The sequence below is a fragment of the Orycteropus afer genome, unplaced genomic scaffold, assembly GCF_000298275.1.
Source record: "Orycteropus afer afer isolate SDZICR_OR568_19922 unplaced genomic scaffold, OryAfe1.0 scaffold00080, whole genome shotgun sequence".
NCBI classification, from domain to species: Eukaryota; Metazoa; Chordata; class Mammalia; order Tubulidentata; family Orycteropodidae; genus Orycteropus; species Orycteropus afer.
The window spans coordinates 8,696,574-8,722,395 of record NW_006921667.1 but is presented as its reverse complement, the minus strand read 5'-3'; the positions used below and the strand labels follow the sequence as shown (position 1 = coordinate 8,722,395).

General features: G+C 48.3%; 1 protein-coding gene across 1 annotated transcript; it reads right to left on the bottom strand.

The window, feature by feature from the left end:
- Positions 1-1,039: 1,039 nt before the first annotated feature.
- Positions 1,040-25,100, bottom strand: ALKBH5 (alkB homolog 5, RNA demethylase). Its single transcript, XM_007941459.1, has 4 exons — positions 24,331-25,100; positions 15,887-15,967; positions 1,941-2,096; positions 1,040-1,217 (listed from the first exon to the last, which is right to left on the bottom strand). Exons 1-4 carry the CDS (start codon positions 25,098-25,100, stop codon positions 1,040-1,042), a joined length of 1,185 nt encoding a protein of 394 aa, XP_007939650.1.
- Between the last annotated feature and the right edge of the window lie 722 nt (positions 25,101-25,822).

The following is a 25,822-nucleotide window of genomic DNA, read 5'->3' as shown; positions in this document are numbered from 1 at the left end:
CTCGGATACATGCTGTAGGCAGACAGAGGTGCAGGCACCTCTCCAAGGGGACACCGTGGGGAGAAGGCCCAAGCTGGCCAATGTAGGAGACGGGAAGGGAAAGGAAAAAGCCGGGAGACCAAAGGAAAAATAAAAACGCAAAACAAAAACCCTACCACACACCACAACAATATTCCATACCCCACATGCTAGACTTGGGAGGATACCAGTCCCTCTAGCTAGAAACAATCCTAAAGTGACCCGACATGGCAAGTCTTAACTGCTCCGTACAATCACACACATATGCTGGAAAGAAGCAACCCAGCAGAGGTATGCTTTTGGCAAGAGGGGCCAGGACCATGGCCGTCCCTGGGAAGCTCCAAGGAACTGTGGGCAGAGCGTAACAGTGGACTCACAGGCAACCCAGGGACTCAGCAACAGCTCTGAGGAGGCAGGGGTGGGCACTATTTGCACCCCGCCCAGCCAGCCTGAACTCTGCCACAGGAAGAGAAATGGGTGTTTGCATGAGCTTTTAGGAGCTGGAGAGCAGGTGGGAAGTGGGGGGATGGGGGCAGCAGAGCCAGGGCTGAACAGGCTACATACAGGTGGAGCTAGGAAGGCTCTAAGAGACCTCAATCAAGCGCAGGTGTCAGTGGAGGAAGGGATAGAGCAAAAGATCAAACTTTAAAATACTGAAAAGACTTAAATTTTAAAGCAAACCAAGAATTTTCTTAACCCAAACATTTTGTTGCTTTTAAATAAACCCAGTCTGACACAGCCCTACTTGAGGACACCTGCCCCCCACACCTCTATACTGGCCACTCCAGTGTCAGCTTCTGTCCCCAACAAACACCAACAGGCTTTCCATTCAGGAGAAAAATCAAGATGAGGACCTAGGTCCTGGCCAATTCTGCTCTTCAGCCTTAACAGACAACAATCCAAGGAAAAAAATAAAGGATCAAAAAAACCAAAAAACAAAAACCATCAAAACAAAACAAAAGGAGGGGACAGCTACATGAGGATGAACCAGAGTTCCCCAGAGGGATGTGGGCGGCAGGCCTCAGTGCCTCCTCATCTTCACCTTCCGAGCAGGGCTGCTAGCCGCCTCTGAGCAGTCCTCTGTGGACTCGTAGGACTTGCGCCAGTAGTTCTCTGAGCTAAAGCTCCCCCTCCGCCGGTGTGTGGGCAGCAGCACCGAACGCCGGTTTTCTTCCTTGTCCATCTCCAGGATCCGGGGCCTGCAAGGTAGGAGGTGTATGATGTGACAGTTACTTTACCTGGAGGATGGTTTGTTCTGGCTCTGGGGTTCTCATGAAGGACATGCTGGCAGATGTACTGCCATAGTACGTCTGGTCCACTAAGTATCAGTGGCCACCCCAGTCTGAGATAGTCCCAATGACCCTGTGGGGTCTGCTTGGCTCAGGGGGATACTGTAAGGGCTGCTGGACAGAGAAGACCTTTCCTATCACAGCCTCATGATTTTGCATGGTACAGCTCATCTACCTCTACTTTTCTGCCCCCTCCCTTCAAAACTCCTTCTTTCCCTGCTCCCCTTTCTTGCTACCAATCTAACCCCTGAAACCACCGAGCTCTCTCTACATGGGTTTGGCCCACACAACACCTCCAGAATGATTTGCAATCCTCCAAGTCCAAAGTTTCCCTTAATATTAAGTATGAACCCACAAGAACATTAGTCTGGATGGGAACACAAAGGAAGATATGGGAAAGCCACAAAGCATTCCCATCTTTGCCTAACCCCTTCTCTCTGGGCGTATGGGCAGCTAGCAAGGAGTTTAGACCAGCATCACCAACCTGGAAGAAGCAGAAATAAGGTTCTCATGGGTTTGAATCCCAGGCTTTCACCCAACCAACTCCTCAGGGTTCCACCCCACCTCACTAACCCTACAGCCAGGCACTAAGGTCGAAGTGATGGCCTTCAGCAAGGGGTCTCAGCCGAGTACCTGTGGGCAGCATCAGGGTCTGCCTTGCGGTGGGACCGTTTGGGTTTCAGAGCAGGGTCCCTGTTGTTTCCCAGCAGGCGATCAGAGGCATAGCTGGGTGGCAACACTGAGCTGCTCAGGGACTTTGTTTCCAACCGGGGTGCATCTAACCTCGTCCTGTAAAGGAAATATACATGATGTTGCCAACAGACCTCAAAGAGGGCACTGACTCCATTCAGGCCAATTTCCAAGGGCCAGGCCTAGCTGGGACCAGCCAGCCCTAGTTCAGCATTCTCTGCTCTGTGCCTCAATCTCCTCCTAACTTAGGGATTCAAGTAGCTGACTTTCAAAGATGTTCTTCTTAAGATCAAGCTTAGATGCTTGTTTGGAGACTTCCAATGGTAGGGATCTGCTGCCTCAAGGAAAGACCCCAGGACTCTTTGGTCAGAATGAGGCAGGCCCACCTCAGGCCCAGAGGTTCTCTCCCAAGGCATCTGTTCTCCCTGTCCAAGGACAGAGGGCCCCCCCACTGGCAGGCACCAGCACACTCAAAAAGATACCTCCCTGAATAGTGAGTAGGGTTCTTGGAAGCTTGCAAGTGGCCATCTCGATATAACAATGGGTCTCTCCTTGTCCAGAGGAAAGAAGAATGAAAAAAACCAAAGATGCATGGAAACAATTAGTGTAAGAGGCTAGCAGACCATGCAATCCTCAGCCTATATGACCATGAGACCAGAAGAACTAGATGGTACCCAGTTACCACTGCCAATCACTCAAAGAGGAATAAGTGCAGGAAATCCTGGATAGAGTAGGAGAGCAATGTGGTATAAAACCCAAAACCATAAAAAAAAAAAAAAGAGACCAGGTTTACTGGTGTGATAGAGCCGGTGAGACCCCTGAGACTATGACCCCTAGTTACTCTTTAGGTCTGAAACTGAACTCACTCCTGTGGCTTCCAGCCAAACAACAGAGAGGCATACAGAGTGACCATTTACATCAGGTAGATACACTCCTTAGAGCGATAAATCATGGGCGAACAGAAGGGCAGTGTCTGCACAGGGAGACAGCTTGGAGGGCAGAAATATATATGAAGGAAGGACACAGGAAAGAGGTAACTACAGGGAGGAAGTGGGAGGAGAGCTGTTATATTGTGGGGAATTGCAGTCAATATCATGAAACAAAATGTTTATGAACTGCCATATGGAAAACAAATTTGCTCTGTATACATTCACCCAAATCACAATAAAAATTTTTTCAAAAGAAGAAAGAAAAGATACCAGCCTCATCCTCACCTGAAATACCCAAACAGGAAGGCTCCCCTGGCTCCAGCTTGTAGAGGGGCTTGAGGAAAATAATGAAAGCTACCCACTTGCTCACTGTACACACCGGGACACTGAGGCTAGGGGCACAATTTGCTTCAGTTCCCCAATCTGGGAGTGGCAGAGCCAGGAGGAGTCTGGCCCACTCCAAATCATAAGCTTGGCTTGGGCAATGCTCCAGTCCTGCCATCCCAGGGTGCTGAGTAGAGGCCAGAGGGATGGGGGCTTTGCCTTCATTCAGAGTGTGTGGACCCACCCAGCAGCATCAAGTGAAAGGAAACCAAGAGAGTATAGTCAGGGAGGAGGGGGTAGAGAAGCTGGGCAGAGACCCTTCAAGGTGGTGACTAGAGACGCTCATGAAACTGGGATGGGAGAAGCTGGTCTGGAAAAATTTCAAAGAAGCTTTGTGGCTTCTCATGTGGCACAGAGAAGGCTGGCGGGTCAGGCAGGGAAGCAGGGGCACAAGAAGAGCCTGCATAACAGCTGGGATTGGGAACACAGCTGGTGCTGGCTGCTGGGCACAAAGTAGTAACTTGGTTCTGAGGGCTGTGGTCAGGGCAGGACTCAAAGGACACACCTTGTAGGAATGCTGTGGGAAAGAGCAGAAGAGAAATCTAAAAACTGCCTTGGGCTAGACTGCTTAGAGTTTTGGTGACAGCTGTACCCAGTCCTCACAGCTCCCCCAGAAGCCATGGCAGCCCCACTATTAGCTGGCATCCCGTAAAAAGGTGTGGAAACTAGGTCTGAAACTGAAGGTTATACCTTCTGGAGGTCATGGAGTAAAGAGTCAAGGCCATAGACAGGAGCCAAGGCTCTGACCTGGCAGAGATCTGTCTCCTGAGCCAGCACAGGTCCTCATTCCTTTCAGCTGGGGACCCAAATGCCTGATGCCCTCAGGACCACATTGGTGAGTAGCCCGGCAGAGCCACCACACCTCCCTCTTTGTTTTGGCCTCATAGATTGGGAGCCAGAGGGATGCAGCTACACCCACTTAGCCCATCAGTCTCAGCCTCCAAAGGGCTGCTAGGGCTCAGTGCCCTAAGTACTGAGGAGGAGGAGCCAGCCCTGGTGCTGCCAGTCAGAGTCCAGGCTGATCACTGCCCCACTCCAGGCCTGCTTCCCCAGCTGAGCAGAAGAGGGAGAAATGTGACTGGCTCTAAGGCCCCCTTTAGTTCTGAGGGTCTAGGAGTCAAAGACAAGTTGACTCCTTCAAGGTTAGGAGTCTGTAGAGGGGCACAGCATAAGACCGAGGACGTGCATGAGAACCACCTGTGCTGAGGCCCTTTCTACACCAGGCGGGCTTCCTACCCTTGAACTTGAAGAGTTCAGTGGCAAAGATCAGACCAAATGAGCCATTAAGCTTGCCTTAGAGGACTCCAAGGGTCTGAAGCTACATTGCAGAAAGTCCCTTCCCTTATATCCATAGGATGAAGTCTAACACTAAGACCCTGCAGATGCTGAGGAGCCCATGCTCAGGGCAGGAAGGCTTCGGAGTGCCAATGAAGCCCTGCTGGGCAGGACCTGGCATACTGAAGTTGTTTTCTTAAGGGAGTGACGAAGGGCAAGAGAATAGCAGAGCCATCAACACCAGAGCTTGGGTCTCAGCTGAGCCCACATCTCTGAGCCTGGGAAACATGAGCACTCTCTTCCACAGTGGCACAGCTGGCATGCACCAGGCCCTAGAAAACACTCTACTCCTCCTGAAGCTGCTTCCTATTCCAGGTGGCCAGCCTGGGCAGGTGAGACAGTAGTAATGGCCCCTTGCCCTGTGGCTAGGACAGCTGGAGAGGCTGGGGACAGACAAACCAGGGGCAAAAACTGCTTCTCTGCTTCTTTCTCTGCTGCCAAAGAAGGGGAAAGGGATTGTTTCCTCACAGCCTGAGAGGCCTGTTGCTATCAGGGACCAGCCTCCAGAGAAGGGATGATCAGAGGTAGCCCTACTATAAACCCAGGCTTCTGCATTCACTTTGGGGACAGCATAAGCTCCTGACACATCCCCTGGGGCTGTTACAGTCTACTTCATCACAGCTAGAGAGCTCCTGCTTCCACTTCCAAAAAGCTACTAAAGTGCAGGAAGCCAGGCTAAAGTTAGTTCCCAAGCCCAGAGCCTATGAGTAGCTTAACTCCAGGACATAGCCCTCTTACAAGGCTTCTTAGTGTTTAGCACAGAAAGCCCCACATGTGGAGTCAGGCGGATCTATTCTAGTCTTCAGTCTGAGCCTGGGCCTGCTTAGGTGGGTGATAGGAATGAAGATCTGTCTTACAGATTTGAGTAAGCACCCAGGGCCACAGGAGGCACCCCAGCTATATGAGGAGAAAAGTACTTTCCAAGTGACCACCTCACCCAGAAAGAAGAGGTCTCTCCCCCTACCCCCACCCCGGTCTCCTAGAATGTCAAGGCATCCTCAAAGACAAGGCAAGGATGAGGCCTAGGTACAAGTAAAACAGAACAGAGAGGTCTGCCTTCACACATGGACTGAGGGAAGGGAAGGTGCTGCAGCTGTTCCAGGTGTTCCTTTATGTTCCTCTCTCTCACTCATTCTCAATATACTACTGGAGGTAATGATTCCCATTTCAGGAGTAGGTGGGGAGAGAAGAGCTTTAAGTCACCAGGCTGCTAGTCCACAACAGCCTTGGAAGCCCACGTGAGTTCTGCAGCACAAAACAAAAGCTGTGCTGGCTGCACAACCATTACTGGGAGATGGAGGTCTAGCCTACAGCAGTGACCCTATGGAAGGGCAGCTCCCAGTCCACTCCACCTCCCACTTCAGGTTTCACCTTCACCAGGCACCCTGTGCTATATAGCCTGGCTTTGTGGGCCTATCTAAATCCTTCCTGGTATACACAGTATCCTGGGCCCCAGGTCCAGCTTTAAGCTCCAGCACCTCTGACAGCAAGACTCCCACAAAGCTGAGACCTATGCTCTGCTGTCTCTCCTGCAACAATGCCCACTCTCTGCTAGCAGGACCCCTCCCAAATCATGCTCCTCTAGACTTCTTGCCTTGCTCCATGCATAGAACAGTCCTGAGGCAGGATGGAGCAGCTATGGTCAAAAGAGCCCAAAGGCCAAGTAGTGACTGGGATCTTAAAAGCTTGCAAGAGGCAATCTGATGCAATGATGGGTCTCTCCTCGTCCAGAGCAAAGAAGAATGAAGAAAACTAAAGATTCATGGAAATGATTAGTCCAAGTGACGGGGACACCATGCAATCCTCAGCCCATGCGACTATGAGACCAGAAGAACTAGATGGTGGCCAGTTACCACTGTTAACCACTCGCAGGGGGATCTATGTAGAAGATCCTGGACAGAGTGGGAGAACAATGTAGAACAAAACTCAAAATCATTTGGAGGCAAAAAAAAAAAAAAAAAAAAAAAAAAAAAAAAAAAAAAAGGACCAGGTTTGCTGGTCTGATAAAGCCTGGTGGAACCACTGAGACTATGGCCTCTAGCTGCCCTTCAGGTCTGGAATTGAAACCATTCCTGTGCCTTCCAGCCAAACAAAAGATAGGCATATGACGTGAACATTTACACTAGGTAGACACACTCCTTGGAGAGAATAATCATGGGAGAATAGAAGGGCTGTGTATGCACAGGGAGACAGCTCAGGGGGCAGGAGTGTATGGAGGGAAGGACACAGGGAAGAGATAACTATGAGGAAGAAGTGGGAGGGGAGCTATTGCATTGTGGTAAATTGTAGTCAACGTCATGAGACAAAGTATATGTGAGCTGCTGTATGGAACGTGAATTTGTTCTGTAAACTTTCACCCATATCACAATTGGGGGAAGGGGAAAAAAAAAAGAGCCCAAAGGCACATGACATATCACCCAAAGAGGAGACATTCCAAACACATGGCCCTGTGTTCCCAGGAGCTTACCTCCACTGCCTACACAGGCCTGCAAGACACTGAGGGCCCAAGGAGGGTTTCTCCAACTCACTCATACTATCCATGTGCATACCTGAGCCTAGGAGCCAAGGCTCTGTGGATGCCAGCCAGACCATAGTTTGTCCAGGAAACCCTTGCTCAGGTGTGAGTCCTCCAGGACACCAGGAGGTCTGAGGCTAAATTTGTGTTTCTCTAAGTGGCCCACTGAATGCCATAACTCGGGACCTTCTTCCTCAAACCTTCTCATGCCTCAGCTCACACCGTACATGCTATACCTCCATCAGGCATGGCTATCAAGATCACAGGGGAGCTATGTTGAGGAAAGTGCTAAGAAAAGCACAGTCACAAGTTTAACCATCTCTGGCAGCACAGCTGTCCCAATTTACAAGTAAGAAGACAGGCTTAGGGGCTCTGGCAACCAGGTTATGCTCAATGAGGACATGGCAGAACCAGGCCAGCAGCCCAAACTCGTTACCTTCCCTCTTAGTCTCACTGTCCCCCTTATTCCTTGGGCAGGTGACACTAGACTGTTAAGGGAGCCAATCAGGCAGAGTGTATGCACATGTATACCCACATTTACCAAACCCAGGGATGAGTGTGGGCTGACCCTCAGCACAGGGGACAAGAATCATGGAGACAGGAGCAGCACCATGCCTAGCAATGACAGGGGGCTTGGTAAGGGTCTCAGGCCTGGCCAGGGTCAGGGACACTGCCAAGGGAAAGATACAGAGTGCACCCACCATTCAATTTAGCCCTTTGCTTACCCACACCTCAAGGCTCATATTTGGGCAGCTCTGCTTTGAGAGAGGGTTTCCTCTGGTGCCCCTGGCTCTAATGACCAAGTCAGCCATTTTACTCAGCCTATCACATCCAAAACCAGCCAAGACCTCCCTCACCCCACTATACCTGCCTCGATAGCTCCACACTGCCCTCCAGGTGTCCTGAGCACAGCATAAAGTCTTTTCTTAGATCTTGTCAAGCCCTCTACCCTAATTGACCCTGTATTTCAAAATACTGTACTGCCTAAAAACCTTACCTCTAACCCCAAGCCTCTGGCATGAGCACCTTCTCTGCTTGAACTATCTTCATTCTTAGTCCCTTCTAGGCCTGGCTATTGTCCAAGCATCATTTAACCTTTGGAGCACTTCCTTTGGAAAGCCTTCCTAGACCCTAACACCCCCTGGTGAGTTGCCAAACATCTACTTTCCCCAGCTGACAAACTGAATGAGAAGAGATCAGACTAACTGCACTCCTAGCAATAGCACTGAGCCCCAGCACACAGCAGATGTAACATTTGGCAAATAAATCTGAGCGGCATTCTATTCAACCAAAAGCAAATAAATGGGCTTAGACTGCCTGTAGTCACTTTATCTGGTTACTTGCTGTCCTCAGGAGTACAAGTCTTGCGTACAGACCCAGCACAGCTCTGGGGTTCTCTGGGAGCCACACAGTAGAGGCATCCTGGAGACAGAGGGATTGGTGCCCTGGCTCTGGGGGTCCACTAGTTATCTCCTAATCTCCCTTCCTCTCCTTCTCTCTCACAGTGAGGTCCTCTCTATTCTGTGTCTTCTTGTCTTTGAGCTTACAGTTTCAGCTGGCCAGCAATTTCTAGCGTAGGAGTCAGTTCCTCTACCAAAGCCTGCCCTGACCCTCCATCTAAGTCTGATGTAATTTTTGGGGGGTTGTTTTTGCTGGGCCTCAAGGGGACACACTCTGTGCTTTTATGAGTGTTCATTCTGCTTTGTGGTATACCACCACACAAGGTATAAACCTATTAAATACAAAGCACCAAAGTTATGCTAAGTTTCCTGAGGGGCCAGGTACATAATAGAGTTTTGATTTTTCCAAGGAATCTAACCAAAAGTCAGAAAGCCCTTCTCAAAGATAATTCCAGGCAAGCTAGGCAACCTGAGGCAGCTCTTACCCTCTACTGTCACGGTTAACCTGATGTAAAAGGCGGGTGCTCAGCATGGGGTAGCTGGCAAGGCCCTCCAGAAGGTGAATGTAAGTTGAATACCAGGTAATCATAGAAAAATGGAAGACACCCTACCTCCCAGATAAATCACTACATCCCTGAAGTTGGTAAGCCTCTCGGTTCTTTAACCAGTTTCCTAACCTTTAATCACACCCCCTAGAAGGTTAGGCCAGAATATCCCAAGTTTAGGGACATGCTAGAACATATGTTCTTCCTCCACCTGAGTTCCCTACCTCCCAACTCCATCTTCCTGGCCACACAAGACCACATGCCCATATGTGATGATTTAAGAAGCCAGAGATTTAAGAGGTGCCAACATCTCAGTGAAGCAAACCACATGTTTCAAGATATGGTCCAGCTTCAATGCACCAAACATTGACCATGCATATAGGGCATGTTGCCTTGGGTGGGCTATAAGATGGCAATATTCAGGTATGGTTTGGGAATGCTAGGGGCCTTGGAGACCTGCTGCCTCATCTACTCTCTGTAAAGTAGCCCCTCTGCCACTTAAAACACTCTCACCAATCAGCTTTCTAGTTGTACAGAAGTAACAAAGCCCTTCTCTGAGCTCCTTTTTCTTAAACTCAAAGCACTCACCTCAATGACACAGTACAAGCATGGTGTGTGTGGTAGTTATGTTTGTGTGTCAACTTGGCTGGGCCTGGTGGAGTGGCTGGGCAGCTAGTGGCAGTTATTCCCCATGATGAGACTGGCAATCAACTTCATGGTGGGATCTACCACAAGCAGCTGAGTAGCTGCCTTTGGGATGTGGTCTGCTTCCCGTATACAAAGAGAAGCCTTGGGAATGGTCTCTAGCTTATAGTACCTTGAACCCTGCATGTAGCTATGGTGTTGTTCAGCAGCCTGCCAAGTTCTGCCGACCTGGGGACTTACAATGACCTTGAATTAATGGCCTGTCATGTGGTTTGGTAAAATCAGGACCATGCCTTTTTACTTGTCAACCTTGGGCTTGGCAGCCTCAGAAGCCAGCGGCTGTCTGAGTGAAGAAAAGCCTCTAGCATCAGTGGGCCGGGGGCTGGAAGCAGAGCTGAAGCCCAACACTGAAGGGCTTTCACCCAGTCCCTAGAGCCTGGCACTTTGGACTTGGGACTTAAAGCCTCCAAACTGTAAGAGAATAAACTCCTGTTTGTTAAGGCCATCCCATTTGCAGTATATTCTTGTCAGAGTGGCACTGGGTAACGAGAACACATGGCTTGGGTGCTTCATTGTGCCAAACCACCAGTGAACAAAACCCAGCACCCAGGAGACCCAGATCAAGGCTTCACTCAGCCATTTACTATTGAAACAGATGCTACCCATCAAACACAAGCTGTAGCCTGAAGATTCTGTTCCTGAGGAAGCTCTCAAAAAGTCATCTAGGCGCCCCTCCCAATCCTCCCCTTTTTTGCATGACATCTTCATGCAAAAGAAGTGTGCATTATGAAGCAGAAAGCACTTGGCAGCTGCCCACCCTTTTATCCCTTATCCCCATGAAGACCTTAGAAAGATCTTTTCAGCTATGAATGACTGAGTCAGTGATAGTGCCCTAGGCCTTCATCAGCAGTCTTTACCCAAGTTAGGGGAAGGCAGGGCCATTCCAACCCCTCTGCCTGACAGGGGAGGGTTAGTAGACTCAATGCCCAGATGCTACCCATCAAACACAGCCTTGCCAGAAGACATCAATGCATCCAGGGACCCTCCAAGGCCACACATTGCTAATATCTGGTAGTTCTTGGGCCAAGATGCTCCTTTTTCCTCCTTGTCACCAGCTTCTTCTCCAGGAAAAGCCCCTGCAACTACTCTGGAGCTGCTCCCTCAGGGACCGATGCCTTCCCTGGGCTGGAAGGCACGCTGGGTCCGAGATGAACAACGATCTCCCTGCTCCCACAGAATGTAGACTTGGAAATTCACAATGACAAGTGTGTGGGCTGCAAGAGACTACACAAAGGGGTGCTGAGAGAAAGACAAGTATATTTATAATGCTTCGTGAAGCCTTGAAGGATGGTTAGGTCAACAACATTCAGTGCATATATGTGACCATCTGGGTGGTGGAAAAGATCAGAAATGAGAGAAGGTGTTGTCAACAGAGGCCACACTGCTGCAGAGTGTTCCAGGGCACTAGTCTCTGGATCATAGACTGGAAGCTACAGGAGTAGAAGGTGAAGGAGAAAATACTGAGACTAGGCTTGGCAGACAAGCAAGGCTCTCAAAAGCTCAATGAGGGGCCTTGGACTTTACCCTGCAGGCACCAGAGACGCCCATGGCTCTATTATAGTCCCATGGTTGGCTCCCTCCCACTGGGCACTTTCCTAGCTCAGCTGCCTGGGGAAGGTGGAGGACAACGTCACACTCCCCTCCAGGCCCTCATTCCTATGCTTCAGTTCCTCCAATCTAGTCCCCAGTTGGTCCCTGGGCCCACTTAAGTCAAAGGTCAAAGAACCTTAGTCACTCACAACAGCCATTTCCTGCTGAGGTTAGGCCACTGCCACGAGCCTAGGAGGACAGAGATTTGGGGGAGCTAGTTAACAGTGAAGGAGCCCTGGTGGTGTAGCAGTTGAGTGCTTAGCTGGTAACCAAAAGGTCAGTGATTTGAACCTACCAGCCACTCTACAGGAGAAAAATTTGGCAGTCTTAGAATTATAGCCTTGGAAACCCTGTGGGCAATTCTATTCTGTCCTATAGGTCATTCAGAATCAGAACCAAAGGGTTTGGGCAATGGGTTTGAGTTAACGGTACAGACCCAGCATCCAACTCAGCTAGTCTGGGCAACCACATATGGGAGGCACCGTTCAGGAGGAAGGAAGATGCTAAAAGACTGACCTGATACTCTGGCTATGGCCACCTCCATTCATACCTTCAGCTAAGAGTCCCATAAAACAAAAAACCAAACTCACTGTCATCGAGTCTATTCTGTCCCATAGCAACACCCACTGGGTTTCCAAGGTAAAAGTAGATTCCAGAAGTAGATTGCTCCATCTTCCTTCCACAGAGTAGCTGGTGGGTTTGAACCACCAACCTTCTCGTTAACAGTCAAATGCCTTAGGCGTTATACCACCAGAGTGCCTTAAGAATCCCATAGAGTAAGCTATTTTTCTGGGTCTATGTAACTCAGGAGGTTTTCTCCAGGTTCCTGCCTCGGCAGGTCATCATCTGTCCCTGGCTTCAATAGAAGGTTTCATATACAACCCAAGAAGAAATGACTTCGGAGGAGGAATCAGAGTACAAGAATACTACATTCTAGGACTTCACAAACTTCTGGGTTCTGTCCTGTACTGGGAACCAGAGGAAGAGAAAGTGGGAAAACAGGTAAAATTTGTCCTCTGGTCAAGTCTGAATATTCATAAGCTAAAGGAGAGGGTGTGGCTTGCCTAGTCGACCCAACTGTCTGTAGATCCCAGTATGTGTTGTGCCAGAGCTCTGTTCATACCCCTTGAACTGCTAAGACTGTCCCACAGGTCTGGATCACCTTCATTCTACTGATGATAATAGAGATACTCTAAGTTTTGACTTGACAAAGTGTCAGAGCCACACCAAAGAGACCACAATATTTTGGAATATAAAAAGATGGCAAGTAGAAAGTAAGGAAGTACAAAAAAAACAAAACAAAACCAAAGAAGCCCCTACCACAGTGATGCAGGTATGTCAAAGGGACACAGGAGCCAACAGAACTTCCAATGACCAAAGCTGGAACATTTCAATAAACAAAAATAAAGCAGAATTGATCATAAGGCTAAGTATTAAAAAAACAAACAACCAAAAAAACCCAAACTCACTGCCGTTGTGTTATATACGACTCACAGCTACCCGTCCTTGGGTTCCAAGGTGGTATCACTATGGAAGTAGATTACCCAATCTTCCTTTCAAGGAGTGGCTGGTGGGTTTGAACCACCAGCCCTCTGGTTAGCAGTCAAATGCCTTAGGCACTACGCCACCAGAGATCCTAACCCTAAATACAAATGTCCAAAAATTCACACTGATGTAAGTGATTGACTACATAAATAAGTAGTGCAGACAAACAAGACAAATCTCCAAGACAGAAGAATTACAAACAATTTTGGGGAGCTAGTTAACACTGAAGGAGCCCTGGTGGTGCAGTGGTTAAGTGCTTAGCTGCTAACCAAAAGGTCAGTGGTTTGAACCTACCAGCCACTCCACAGGAGAAAAAATTGGCAATTTTGGAATTATAGCCTCAAAGAGGTAGAGCTTAACTCTTCCATTCTTTAAATACTGGCTGTACACAGTGACTTCCTTCCAAAGAGCAAAGTATAGAAGGAGAAGGGGGTGCCGCAGAGCAGAACAGTAACCCTATAGTAGGAAAAACTTGACAAACACAACCTCAGCCAGGTGATCAAGGTCAGCATCAATAGTGATAAGTTATGCTGATAGTATCTATCCTTGATATGATGTGATAAGAATGGCACTGAATCTCAAAAGTCTTCCAGAAACCTGGAATTCTAGTCTAACCATGAAAAAAACACCAGAAAAATTCCAACCGAGGAACAGTCTGCAAAATACCTGATGAGTACTCCTCAAAACTTTCAATATCATCAAAAAGAAGGCAATTCTGAGAAACTGTCACAGCCAAGAGGAGCCTAGGAGACATGATGACTAAATGTCACATGGGATCCTGGAAGAGATGCTGGAACAGAAACCAGGAAAAAACTAGTAAAATCTGAATAAATTTGAACTTTATTTAAAAGCAATGAATCAGTATTGGTTCATTAATTGTGACAAACATACCATACTAATCGAAGATGCTGATAATAGGGGAAACTGGGTATGGGGTATTTGGGAATTCCTTTGTAGTATCTTTGCAATTTTCCTGTAAATTTAAAACTGTTCGAAAAATTCAAGTTTACTTAAATTAAAATGGCAACAAGCTATATGATATACTGATAAAAGCTCGAGTCTTGATTTGCTCAAGGCCTTCTCTACAACTTCAGGTAATCACTTATCCTTTCTGGAACTCTATTCAAAAGGAAAGTTTGTCTTAACCCCAAGTTGGCTTGGCTTTGGCCTTGGACAAATTCTAGTCCACTCACGTATGAGAAGGAAATAAGGGCTCCCAATGGCCAAATGCTTGGCAATGTTAGTCTATACCTCTCCAACTCCCTCATCAGAAGAAGGGGAGCACGATGCACTCTAACATCCCACCTTTGTCTCCTCTTCTCTATCCCTGCTCCTCCCAGAAGAGAATGCCCAGGCATTTTTAAAGCAGGCTAAGGCATAGTCTAATAATAATCAGTAAAAGCACATGACAAATCAGAACCAAGTAGGTGGGAAAGGTAGGGGGTGTCTGAAAGAATGTTTCCCAACAGGCTGAACTATTAGGTATGTCTATACAGGGGGGGAGTGTGCCCATAACCATGTATAGGGTTGGCAGACAATGTTTCTACAAGTGTATTTGTATGTTCTATAAGAATTCCCAGGTAGGGCTGACAAGGGACAAAGTTATAGTCACTTCTTGGCCACAGCCAGCTACCCAGAGGGAGGGAGTAGTCAGACCTGTGGGCTCAGGACCATAGTCACAGGGGACATCAAGCTCAACTGGCATAACATACTACACAAAAACTCTGTTCAACATCCTACTTTGGCGAGTACTGACTAGGATATTAAAAGCTTGCAAGCAGCCATCTAGATGCAGCGATAGGTCTCTCCTTGTCCAGAGCAAAGAAGAATGAAGAAAACCAAAGACACATGGAAACAATTAGTCCAAGTGACTGGTACACCATGTGATCCTCAGCCTGTATGACTATGAGACCAGAAGAACTAGATGGTGCCTGGCTACTGCTGTCAACCACTCGGAAGGGGATCTATATAAGAGATCCTGAATAGACTGGGAGAAAACTATGGAACAAAAACTCAAAATCATTTTTTTAAAAAAAGAAAAAGGGACCAGGTTTGCTGGTCTGATAGAGACTGGTGGACCCACTGAGACTATAGCCCCTAGCTGCCCTTTAGGTTTGGAATTGAACCCACTTCTGTGCCTTCCAGCCAAACAAAAGACAGACATATGAGGTAAACATTTACACTAGGTAGATACACTCCTTGGAGAGATCAATCATGGGAGAATGGAAGGGCTGTGAATACACAGGGAGATAGCTCGGGGGGCAGGAGTGCATGGGAAGGAAGGACACAGGGAAGAGGTAACTATGGGGAGGAAGTAGGAGGGAGCTGTTGCATTGTGGGCAATTACAGTCAACGTCACGAGACAAAGTGTATGTGAGCTGCTGTATGAAAAGTGAATTTTCTCTGTAAACTTTCACCCAAATCCCAACAAAAACTAGGGGGGAAAACAAGTTCCCCAAATCCTATCTCAAGACTATGGCCATGAACAGTGGGGGTACATGATTTTGGTCAGCCCTAAATTCCTTGAACAACCACAAAACTTAATTTTCTGCTGAAAAGCTAGAGCAGTTTTATTTTCACAGAACTCAAATAAAAAGCTAATAGAACTTACACCCTTCCCTTTCAGACTTTACCTCGCCATGCCATTAATATAGAGAACCTATGAGCTCTAAAGAAGCTCTGGTGGCATAGGGCCTAAGGCATCTGGCTGCTAACCAGAAGGCTGACAGTTCAAACCCACCACCCTTCGGAAGGAAGATTGGGCAATCTACTTCCACAGTGATACCGCCTTGGAAACCCAAGGAGGGGTCGTCGCTATGAGTCGAACATGACTCGACAGCAGTTAAGTTTGGTTTGGTTGTTTTTATGAGCTCTAAGGGAACCCAGACTTCAATCTGCTGACAGGCCTACAGGAAAGGCAGAAGGTTCCAGGGGCACTTACTTCCTGAGGATGATGACTGCTCGACGCTCCTTGATGTCCTGAGGCCGTATGCAGTGAGTGATTTCATCAGCAGCATATCCACTAAAAATAAACACAGAATTATTTGATTGTGGAGAATAAACAGGCAACTGAAGTTCTAGGTACAAGGGGGCAGGAACATGGCCCAGATCTTATGACTGCTTTCTGCCCCATACCCTGCTACAGGGGGACAGGCATAGTGATTTGAGAGGTTCAAAGATCTACTTGGGAGGGAAAAACCAAAGCACTGGGAAGCTTGTAATCAGGTATCATTCAAGGAAAACCCTAGGATGAGGTGACCTAATGGCCTCTTAAGGCAGAAGCCAAACAGAAATCTCCAACAGACCAAGTGCCCCTCTTTTTAAAGGGTCTTCACAGGGTACATCTTTCTAGTCCCATTGGAGGCAGCTGGAGTGACAGAAGCTAGGAAAAAACCGTATCTCATCATTTTCTCCTCCCTTCCTCTACCCTTCAGTTTGCAGAGGCAGCCAAGGCAGATGCTAACAGCACTGGGTCATCAAAATAATGTAAGACTGCAGTATTCAAAAATGGAATCTGTCTACCTAAAAAGAGCTTTCAAAAGCCTCCATTTAGGGGGATCCAAACTTTTGAAGACAGCTGTGTTTAGGGTATTTTAAGAATTTCCATCATATTCATCTATTTTTCAATAAATAACTTGATTTCTAAAACTGCTTACAGACCAACGAATGTAGATAGATGACTGTCCTCTTCACAGCTAATCTGAAACTCTGGAAGCAAACTCCTCACTGAGATTATGACATCCAAGTGACACCCCCCCCCCCCAGCCCCACAACCAAGTTCCTGAATGGAGGCATTTCTACACCACCAGAAACACTCCCAGGAACAGGGCTAGTGCGAAGTGGGCACCTTCTCAAGCCTTTACCACCTGCTCAGGATTCTCTATTGCCTCAGACCACAAAGTCTTCTCCACGTGGCTGCTAATCAGCTCCCTTCTCCAGAGCTGCTACACAGCTTAACTGTCAGAGTGTTGCAGGCCTGCAAAGGACTCCTCCAAAAGGCTATGCTGGTCCAACCACAGGCAAGAGCTGGATCCAAGAGTGAAAAGCAGATTTTTAAAAAACCACAGACCAGAGAGTGAAGTACCTTTGTTTTGCAAATCTGACCTGAGGCCCCGCTGGAGTGGGGGAAGAAACTTTATTTTAGGGATTTTTGCCCACACTGCTCCTAGACCAAAGTTTTTAATGGACACTAGTCCCAAAAGAGGGAGCTCTGGTGGTGTAGTGGGTAAGACATTTGGCTGCAAATCAGAAGGTCAGTGATTCAAACCCACCAGCTGCTCCACAGGAGGAAGATAAGGCAATCTACTTCCTAAAGATTTACTGCCTTGGAAACCCAACGAGGGTCACTGAGTTGGAATCAACTTGATGGCAGTGGGTTTAGAGTTCCACAAGAGATTATGGACAAATTCCCACAATCAGATCAATGTGGAAAATATTGATAGGAGAGTTTCAAAAAGCATCAGTATGTTAAAGGATCTGAGAATTACTACAAGAACCTGCTGACTTTTAATTGTGGACTGACCCAAAAAACTTCTCTCAAATAACACCTATTAACATCCTTCAGTACACAGTGAGACACACCACAGTGATCAGGGAGCTGAAGAGATCTGGGTTTGAACCCGTTTTGTCACCTACTAGTTTGAGACCTTAGTTAAGGTGCTGAGCCTAAACCTTAATTTCTTCAATGTAATAACGAGAGCAGTACATTTTTGAGTGTTTATTATGTTATGCTTCATAATTTGGGTACTCTTTTGTAGCTAGGTGCTCTGGTGGCCTAGTGGTTAAAGCACTCAGCTGCTACCCAAAAGGCTGGCGGCTTGAACCCACTAGCCCCTTCATGGAGAAAGATGAGGCAGTCTGCTTCCGTAAAGATTTAGAGCTTTAGAAATACCATGAGGCAGTTTTATTCTGTCCTAAAGAGTTACTGAGTTGCAATCAACACAATGGCAGTGGGCTGGGTTTGGTTTTTGTGGCTACTAAAGATCACAAGATTTTAATAGGGGACAGTGCCTCCTACCTTCTAGCAGAATCACAGAATCTATAACTACATGGTGGGGCCCCTGGAGAGGATAGTGGGAAGCCTAATTGCAAAGTTGTTTTGAGAATTACATAGGTAAGTCAGGGTGCCTAGCAAAAATCAATCCCACTTACTAAGTAAGTGCTTGACATCGGACCAGCCGGGGGGTAAGCCAGAGCCTTGGGTTCTATGCCTGCCAATTAGACATGATTTAGGCTTTTCCTTAAGGACCTGCCAGCAGCAGAGGCCTCCTGGGTCCCATTCCCAAGACTAGGAGCTCTAGGCCTCATCTTGTGCTCTTTTCACTCCACACTGGAGAACAGGGGTCTAGAATGCAAGACATTCCCATTTATACACACAAGACTTCCCCCAAAGAGCTAATTCCAACCCTCCCAAAGCCATTTGAAGGCACATCTTTAAAGCCTGAATTCAGTGTCTTGGCAATAGGCAACCTTTCCTACTGTTAACAAGTGTTATCAATTTGTTTGACTTGGTTACAGGCACCATGAGGGTCCTTATTTCCCACCTCCAATAAGGAACTACTTCTCTTAATGCAAGTCTGGACAAATCCAGACTTCGGCAAAGCCTAACTGCCTCCACTGTCCAAAGGCTCTAGAACTGAGAAAAACCATGCTAGGTTTCTGCCCTGAACCCAGGCCTTGGGCTAGTACAGCTAGGACTGCGCGTGCCCACAGAAACAACCTTGGCATTCACCCCAACTGGAGGGTTCATTAGCACTGGTCTTCTAGAATTTCCTGGCAGCCATGGCACAGCCTACTGATCCCTCCATAGAGTACATGGATCCTTTGGAGCAGGGAGAAGCAAAGCTCTGACCAAGGGAAGTGCTCCTAGACAAACTTCAGCAGAAGGTGTGCAAACCAAACCAAACCAAACTCATTGCCACTGAGTCAATTCCAACTCACAGCGACTCCTCCTTGGGTTTCCGAGGAGGTATCTCTACAGAAATAGATTGCCAACTCTTTCTTCCAAGGAGTGGCTGGTGGGTTTGAACTACCAGCCTTCTGGTTAGCAGTCAAATGCCTTAGGCACTACACCACCAGAGCTCCCAGAGGTGTGCAGGAGAGACCAAAAGAGGGTAATTTATTGCTAGGGAGCCAACTTGCCACATAGAAACTTGTTTGAAAGTCCCTGTCTGCCAGCTTGAAACTTAATATGCCCTAAATGCAGCCCTACCCTTGGCATGAAGAAGAGTCTCAGTGCCTTCCCTGTGAAAACAAAGGTGCTCTTTTGTTTTCACAGGGAAGCAAAAGGAGAAAAATGCCTTGTGCTGGTCAGCCTGTTTACATGCTGTTTACATGCTGCCTGGGCTGAGCCCCTTCAGCTCTCCCCTACCACCCGTGCAACAGGGACTAGTATGCATCAAAAGTGACAGAGCCTGGTCCTGTCACCCACCTCTATACTTAAGAGTGACTTTTAAAGAAGTTGACATATCAATCTCCTCCTCTTTGGGAAGCTTTTTCCAACTCCCCCAGGCTGGGTTTATCCCCATGCCCTCCCACATTTACCCATAACTCTCTATTACTATAACTGTAGTTGGCTTTGTAGAAAATTGTGTCTTTCCTACCAGAAAAAGCCTCCAAAGGCCTTACTCATCTCTGCACATAGTGAGCACTAGAAATGTTTGCTGAGCTAAACTTTTCTACTACTTCAGAGCCTTTGTTTGTTATCTGCAAAACAGAGATCACAGCAAGCCCTTCCTCAGACAATTACGGTAAATGAAGAGTCTGAAACTTCTATAAGGGTCTGTACATCTCTCTTCCACTAGATGACAGTCTTGGATATTGAGTTGTCAAGGAACATTTCCAAGATGGCCTCCATTTCTCATTTACCCAGGGCTCTGCTCAGGGTAAGCCAGAGACAGAGACTGGCCAAGATCCTCTCATGGTGACGGCCTCTAGGCAGCTGAAGCCACTGGCCCTGGGCAGCCCTCAGAGTCTGCCTCACCACTGATAGGCCTATTGGACTTAGAAGCTCAGGCTCAAGTTATTTACCAAGCCCAAGAAGACATATGGCCTAATCTTATGAGAAGTCCTGGGGCTTTCTGAATCTAAAAGGAAGATGATCTGAACACATTATGGTACAAATACACAATAAATGAGCACAGACAGCAAGTCATCTCCTGAGACATCTTTACATCTTTAGCTACTTCAAATTTGCAGTAGTGTGTAAGACAGACTTAAATCTTCTATAACAACTCTATGGCATCAACAGTTCCATTTTGCAGCTGAGGAAAGGTTAAGTAACCTGCTCTCAGTCAAACAGCTAAAGAGGTGGTGCTACAACTCCAACCAGGTTTGACATCAAATTCTTTTAGTGTCTAGGCTACAATGATTTTTTTCCCCCTTTCTTTCTTCCCTCTCCTTGAGGGAGTTTATTGTCTTTTTTTTTTTTTTTTGGTGATAAGGTCCAACCCTGTCCTGGGCCTCACTGGCTCCAACAGAGGACAGGTATGTAACTCTGCTGCCCCTTGCCACGGAAGAGGTTTACAAAGAAGAGCTCATGACCCTAGATAGCCAACATCACATCTCAGTGACAGTTACATAGCAACTGACCAGCCTAAAATGGCCAGCCAGATCTGAAATTCTCATGGCCTACTTATCTTCTGTTTGTTCAGAGCTTTGTGATGAAGACCATAGCTCACCTGCCAGCTTCCTTTTCTTTGATGCCCTCTGCCTTGTCAGGCCTGGCAGCATCAAGGGCAACCAAAGCCCCTAGCCCCAGAAAGCACATTGCCCTGGCTTCCTCCTGTGGCACCTCCCCCTCTCAAGGAATCCAAAGATCCAAAGAGATGTGCCCCAGGACCTATCTGCCCTACTTCCCCAACTATTTTAAGCAGAAAAGCTAAATTCTGCTTTTCACCTGCTGCACAAACTCAGCCCCTTAGCTCAGAACTGACAGAGGTGCCCATTCTACCCAATACCAACTCTTAACTGCAAGAGTCACAGGCTGAGCTCATCACTGCATGCCCACAGCCAGCAATACACAGACTGAGTCATTTCCACATGGGCAGCCAAGGCCTGGTCTCTGGGAATATGGCCACCACAACCACAGACTAGGCAGCAGTGATTAAAAGTAGCTACAAGCAAGCAATTAGCCTTCAGGTAATTATTCCAATTAATCCAATAGAAGTCTGTTTTAATCTGTCCTATTCACACTACAGGGAATAGAGAGAGAATGTGGGATGAGTTGATATAAAAACTAAATGGTAGTTACTTCCCTAGAAAGCAAGCATTAACAGGGGACTCATCTAGGCCCAACGTAGGAAGATTATAAAAAAAAAAACAAAAACCCAGCCAAATGGGTTGGAAAAGACTTTGAAGCACTTCGAGAAACATCCATGAGGACTTGCTCTAAATGCCCAGACTCAGACAATGCTGAGTCAATGTTTGCCACACACTGACACACATGCCACAACTATTAAATAAAAACTATATTCCTGTCATGTTGCCTTGGACAAGAACAGACATCACTGCCACCAACACCACTGAAGCATGAGTTAGATGAGAATTACTAGAATCTCTCCCTATCAGCACTGCACCACAATTTTAATTAGCTCTTTACTTCCAATCTGTGAGATTTATAGCTCACCAGCTCTGAGCTGGTATATGTACCTGGAAGTGAAAAAAGTGAAAAGTGCCTCTCTTACCAGATCTGAGTGAGAGTCTAAGCAGGATTTGGAAAGGCACTACTAACAGGCAAGTGTTCAGCCACCTGCAGACAAAGTAAGCTGAAGAGTGTTAAGTGAGCAGGTGCTAGGAGATGTAAATTAGACAGATAGGTTCCAGAACCTCAGAGGAGTATTTTCAATGGAAATGATTTTGTGTCCCCAGCCCCCTACCCCAGACATTTAGTAATGTCTGGAAACATTTCTGGTCATCACAGAAGGTGCTATGGGTTTCTAGTTTGCCGGCGATACTAAATATCCTACAGCACACAGGGCAGCCCCACACAACAAAGAATTATCCAAGCCAAAATGTTAACAGTGATGCTGTTGAGAAGCCCTGAAGTTGTACCAGGGTATCCCTTATGCAGTCTCTGTTTCACGTTGGATTTAAGGACTAATAACGAACTCCATGGGCCTCAAGTCAAAGTGCGCATATACACACATGCAGCACACCCCATCTTTGCTTATTTATTCCTATGGTTGGAACACCTCTACCCTGCTACTGCTGCCATAGCCTGCTGTTGCTACGCCCATCCCTGCTTTGCTTGGTTAACTCCTAGTCATCCTTCAAGCTGCAGCTTACTTCCTCCCCAAAACTTCCAACACTCCAGAGTGGGTATGATGTCCCCTCAACGTGCTCCTGAAGTTACCATCCTGTGCGCTAACTATCCATTGTTTGTAGTCTGAGATGGGCTGTGAACTACAACAGCCATGTTGCGCTCCATCAAATCCCTAGCCCCTACCCAACAAGAGAATAGGGTTGAAGGCAAGCACCCATTTAAGTACCTACCCTGTGCCAAACTCTATCAGACACCAAATCACCATATTTAATTCTAATAGGCTTCAGAAGTTGGCATCACCCCCACTCTACAGAAATGAGAACACCCACAAGATCACAAAGCAAATCAGAGTGCTGGATTCAAGGCCCCAGGCAGCACTTTTCAAGACGCTGCTGAGCCTCCCACACTAACTCTAAAGCCAAGTCAGAATCCAGGAGAGGCTGGAACGGATTGGGAAGGCTTTAAGACTTTACTATTCTCAGAAAAAGATGAGAATTTTCCTGATGATGCAATTCTCTTGCTGATCACTAACAGACCTACATCTTAAGACTGAAATGTCTGCTCTTCAATACAGCAGTTGTGTGCTTGGGGGTGGGGTCAAAGTCACAAACTGTCTTTCCTGATCTCCCCATTACATACCTGGCCACTGTTCCACCTCCTGAAAACAATTCTGAGGGCCTGTGACTATGTGAAAAATTAATATCTAACTAGGAGATCAAATAGTCCTTATGAGTCCTTTCAGCACTGACAGTCCTTCAATGGAGTAAAGACACCAACCTGCTGTACAGCAAGCCTCTTGGGAGGGTCTGTCCTAGAAATCCCATCTTAAAGGACACTGCTCAGATGTCACCCTGGAAATACCATGTAGATCTGAGGAGCTCTGAAGCCAAATGACAAGGAGGCACCTGACTGGTAAGGGGCCCTGTGGGTTCCTGAGGTAGGCACCTGCTGTGTTTCAGAGGCACATGGAAGCCAAAGTACTGTTCTGTTGCCTCCAACATCCCAGACTTTCCCATCAGGAGATAACGGACATCACAAGGCTCTGCCCTATCTCCAAACAAGGAAGCAGCCTCAGCTGTCTAATTCAAATGAGATAAAGAACTTGCTCCATAATATGAAGAGGGCTCCAGGGACTGTTCCCACCCAACCCAACCCTGACTGTGGTCTGCCCTGATTGCACTTCAGAGATTAAGCTGCTCATAACAAAACCTCAGTGTGTCCTGATCCCATACTTTAATTCAGGGGTTGGGGTGGCCAATGAAGCTGCTCAGGACAGCTGCATAGTCTAGATCTCCTAAGAAGTTTTAGGCATTACTTATGTTTACCTGTTTCAAGGCTGGAAAGAAGTAAGTTTCAAATAAATTTTCTGCTCCATATAAACAAAGATGTTCCAGCCGGCATTCTTCTCTGGGAACCAGGGCACTGAGTTAACTCTCAGCAAGATCTGGGACCCAGAATAGGCCAAGAATCTAAGTTCTGCTACTGACATAACTATAAGGCTACATGCCAGGTCAAGACACCAACTACTTTGTTCTACTCAGTCCTGAAAATAGGTAACATATTCTTAAAAGACCCAGTGGGCTCTTCTGCAGCCAAGAGGGGAGAATTTTAAGAATGTGCTGAACTCTATTCCTAGCCCAACCACTGATCTGTGCAACTCCAGGGAAGTCACTCCTTCCCTTGGGAATGGAGACTGTGCATCAATTAAATACTCTCAGGGGCCTCTTTCTGTATTTTCTTGGGTTAAGGAATCCATAAACATTTCCTCTGTTAAGAAAACCAGCAATAGCATTTCAAGATAGTTAAGTCCAACTCAATTTTCTTTTTCAAAACACATTTAGAAATGGGAGGCCCAAAATGTAAAAGTGATTTGCTTAAAATAATACAGGGAAGGAGGTGCCTAAAATCTTCACTTCCTTTTCACTGCCTTCTGGAAAAAATGCCTTTAGATTATTTCCCAGTCAAATAACATGATTTCGTCAAACCTACCTCGAAGATACAGCTCTTTGACTCTTGCTATCCATGTTTTAAGTGGCACAGGCCCTTTTCCCCCACTCCCTCAATCTACAAACAGAAAAATGGGTCAAGTCAGTACAAAGCACGGGCTCCTCCCAGATAGTTACCTGAGCACAGTCACGCTCCCCCTGCGCACTGGCAGGGAAAGCACTGGTTCGGACACTCGGATAGGCTTGAACTGGAACTTGCAGCCGAAGCAGAGGGCTGAGTCGCTAAAGAAGGATACGGACACGATAGGGCGCTCGAAGATGTGGATGGGATCCACGTGCGACACGATGCAGCCACCGGGCTGGTAGTCGTTGATGACGGCGCTGTTGACGAAGCCCTCAGGGATGACGCGGTGCTCCACCAGCTTCTGTATCACCAGCTGGTGCACCCACTCGGGGATCTCGTCTACGTCTCCCGGGGGGTAGAGGCGCTCCTGGCCGGGCCCACGCTTCTGCAGCTGGGCGCCGTACGTGTAGCCCTCACCGAAGAAGTACTTGTTGCGCAGCGGGGCCCGGTCCACCGTATGTTCGTTATACAACCCCTTTTCGGCGCGGGACACCACTTCGTCGATGCGGGCTTCGATCTTGGTGCATTCGTCCTGACTGAAAAGGCGCATCTGGCGGATGCCGCTCTTCACTTTACGCGCCTCTTCCTCCCGCTGCAGCTGCTGCTCCTCGTAGTCGCTGCGCTCCGGGTCCGAGTCTTCCTGGAACTTGCGCTTGGCCCCAGACCCCGGGTAGGGCTCGGCAGCTGCAGCGGCGGCAGCGGCGGCAGCTACAGCAGCGGCAGCGGCGGCCGCCGCCTCCCGGCTGCCTGCTTTGTAGTTGTCCCGGGCCGTCATGGACTTGAGCTTCTCACGTAGGTCCGTGTAGCCGCCGGCGGCCGCCATGGCCCCACGCCGCTCTCTAGGGTCCTCTGGGGCGGGCAGGTCTGCCGCGCATGGCCCTCGGGGGACGTGCCCCGGCGCCCCCGGAGAGGAGCGCTCCTCAGCGCCGGGCCCCCATGCGTGGCCAGAGGGCCCGGCGGGAGGCGTCGAGGTGCCGGGAGGGGGGTCGGGCCTCAGAGGCGGCAGGTCATGCAGCGGCGGCGGCGACGGGGCGTCCTCCTCCTCCACCTTCTCCACGTCCCGGGGGGCAGGGGCGCCGGCCACGCCTCATGCCGCGGGGGCTGCTGCAGGGGCACGGACCGACTCCCAGCCGGACCCTCGGACACACGGCCCGGGCCGCACTTTAACGCGCTCCTCACGACGTCACGGGCCTCCCGCCCGACGTCCGTCAGCGCCGCTCTTCAGCGGGCTCCCAAACGCGCAGGCGCAGTGTAGAGAGCCGCCGCTGGCCCCCGGGCACTCTGGGCATGCGCGGGAGTATGGGCCGACCGGCGGAGGTAACAGCGCAGGCGCACAAAGGGCCGCTAGTCGTCCGCCGCCCCTCCCCCACCCGCTGAAGGGCTTCGAGGGAGCGCCCTTAAATAGCACCCTGCCTGGACACCGCGCCGCCTCAGCGTTAGAATGCCTTCATCCGCAGTAGTGCGCTCACGCTGACAAGGCTGTCGCTATGCTGTCTCACGGCATGGTCCAAAAACTCGTAGACGCCTCAGTCCCTAACGCGCAAC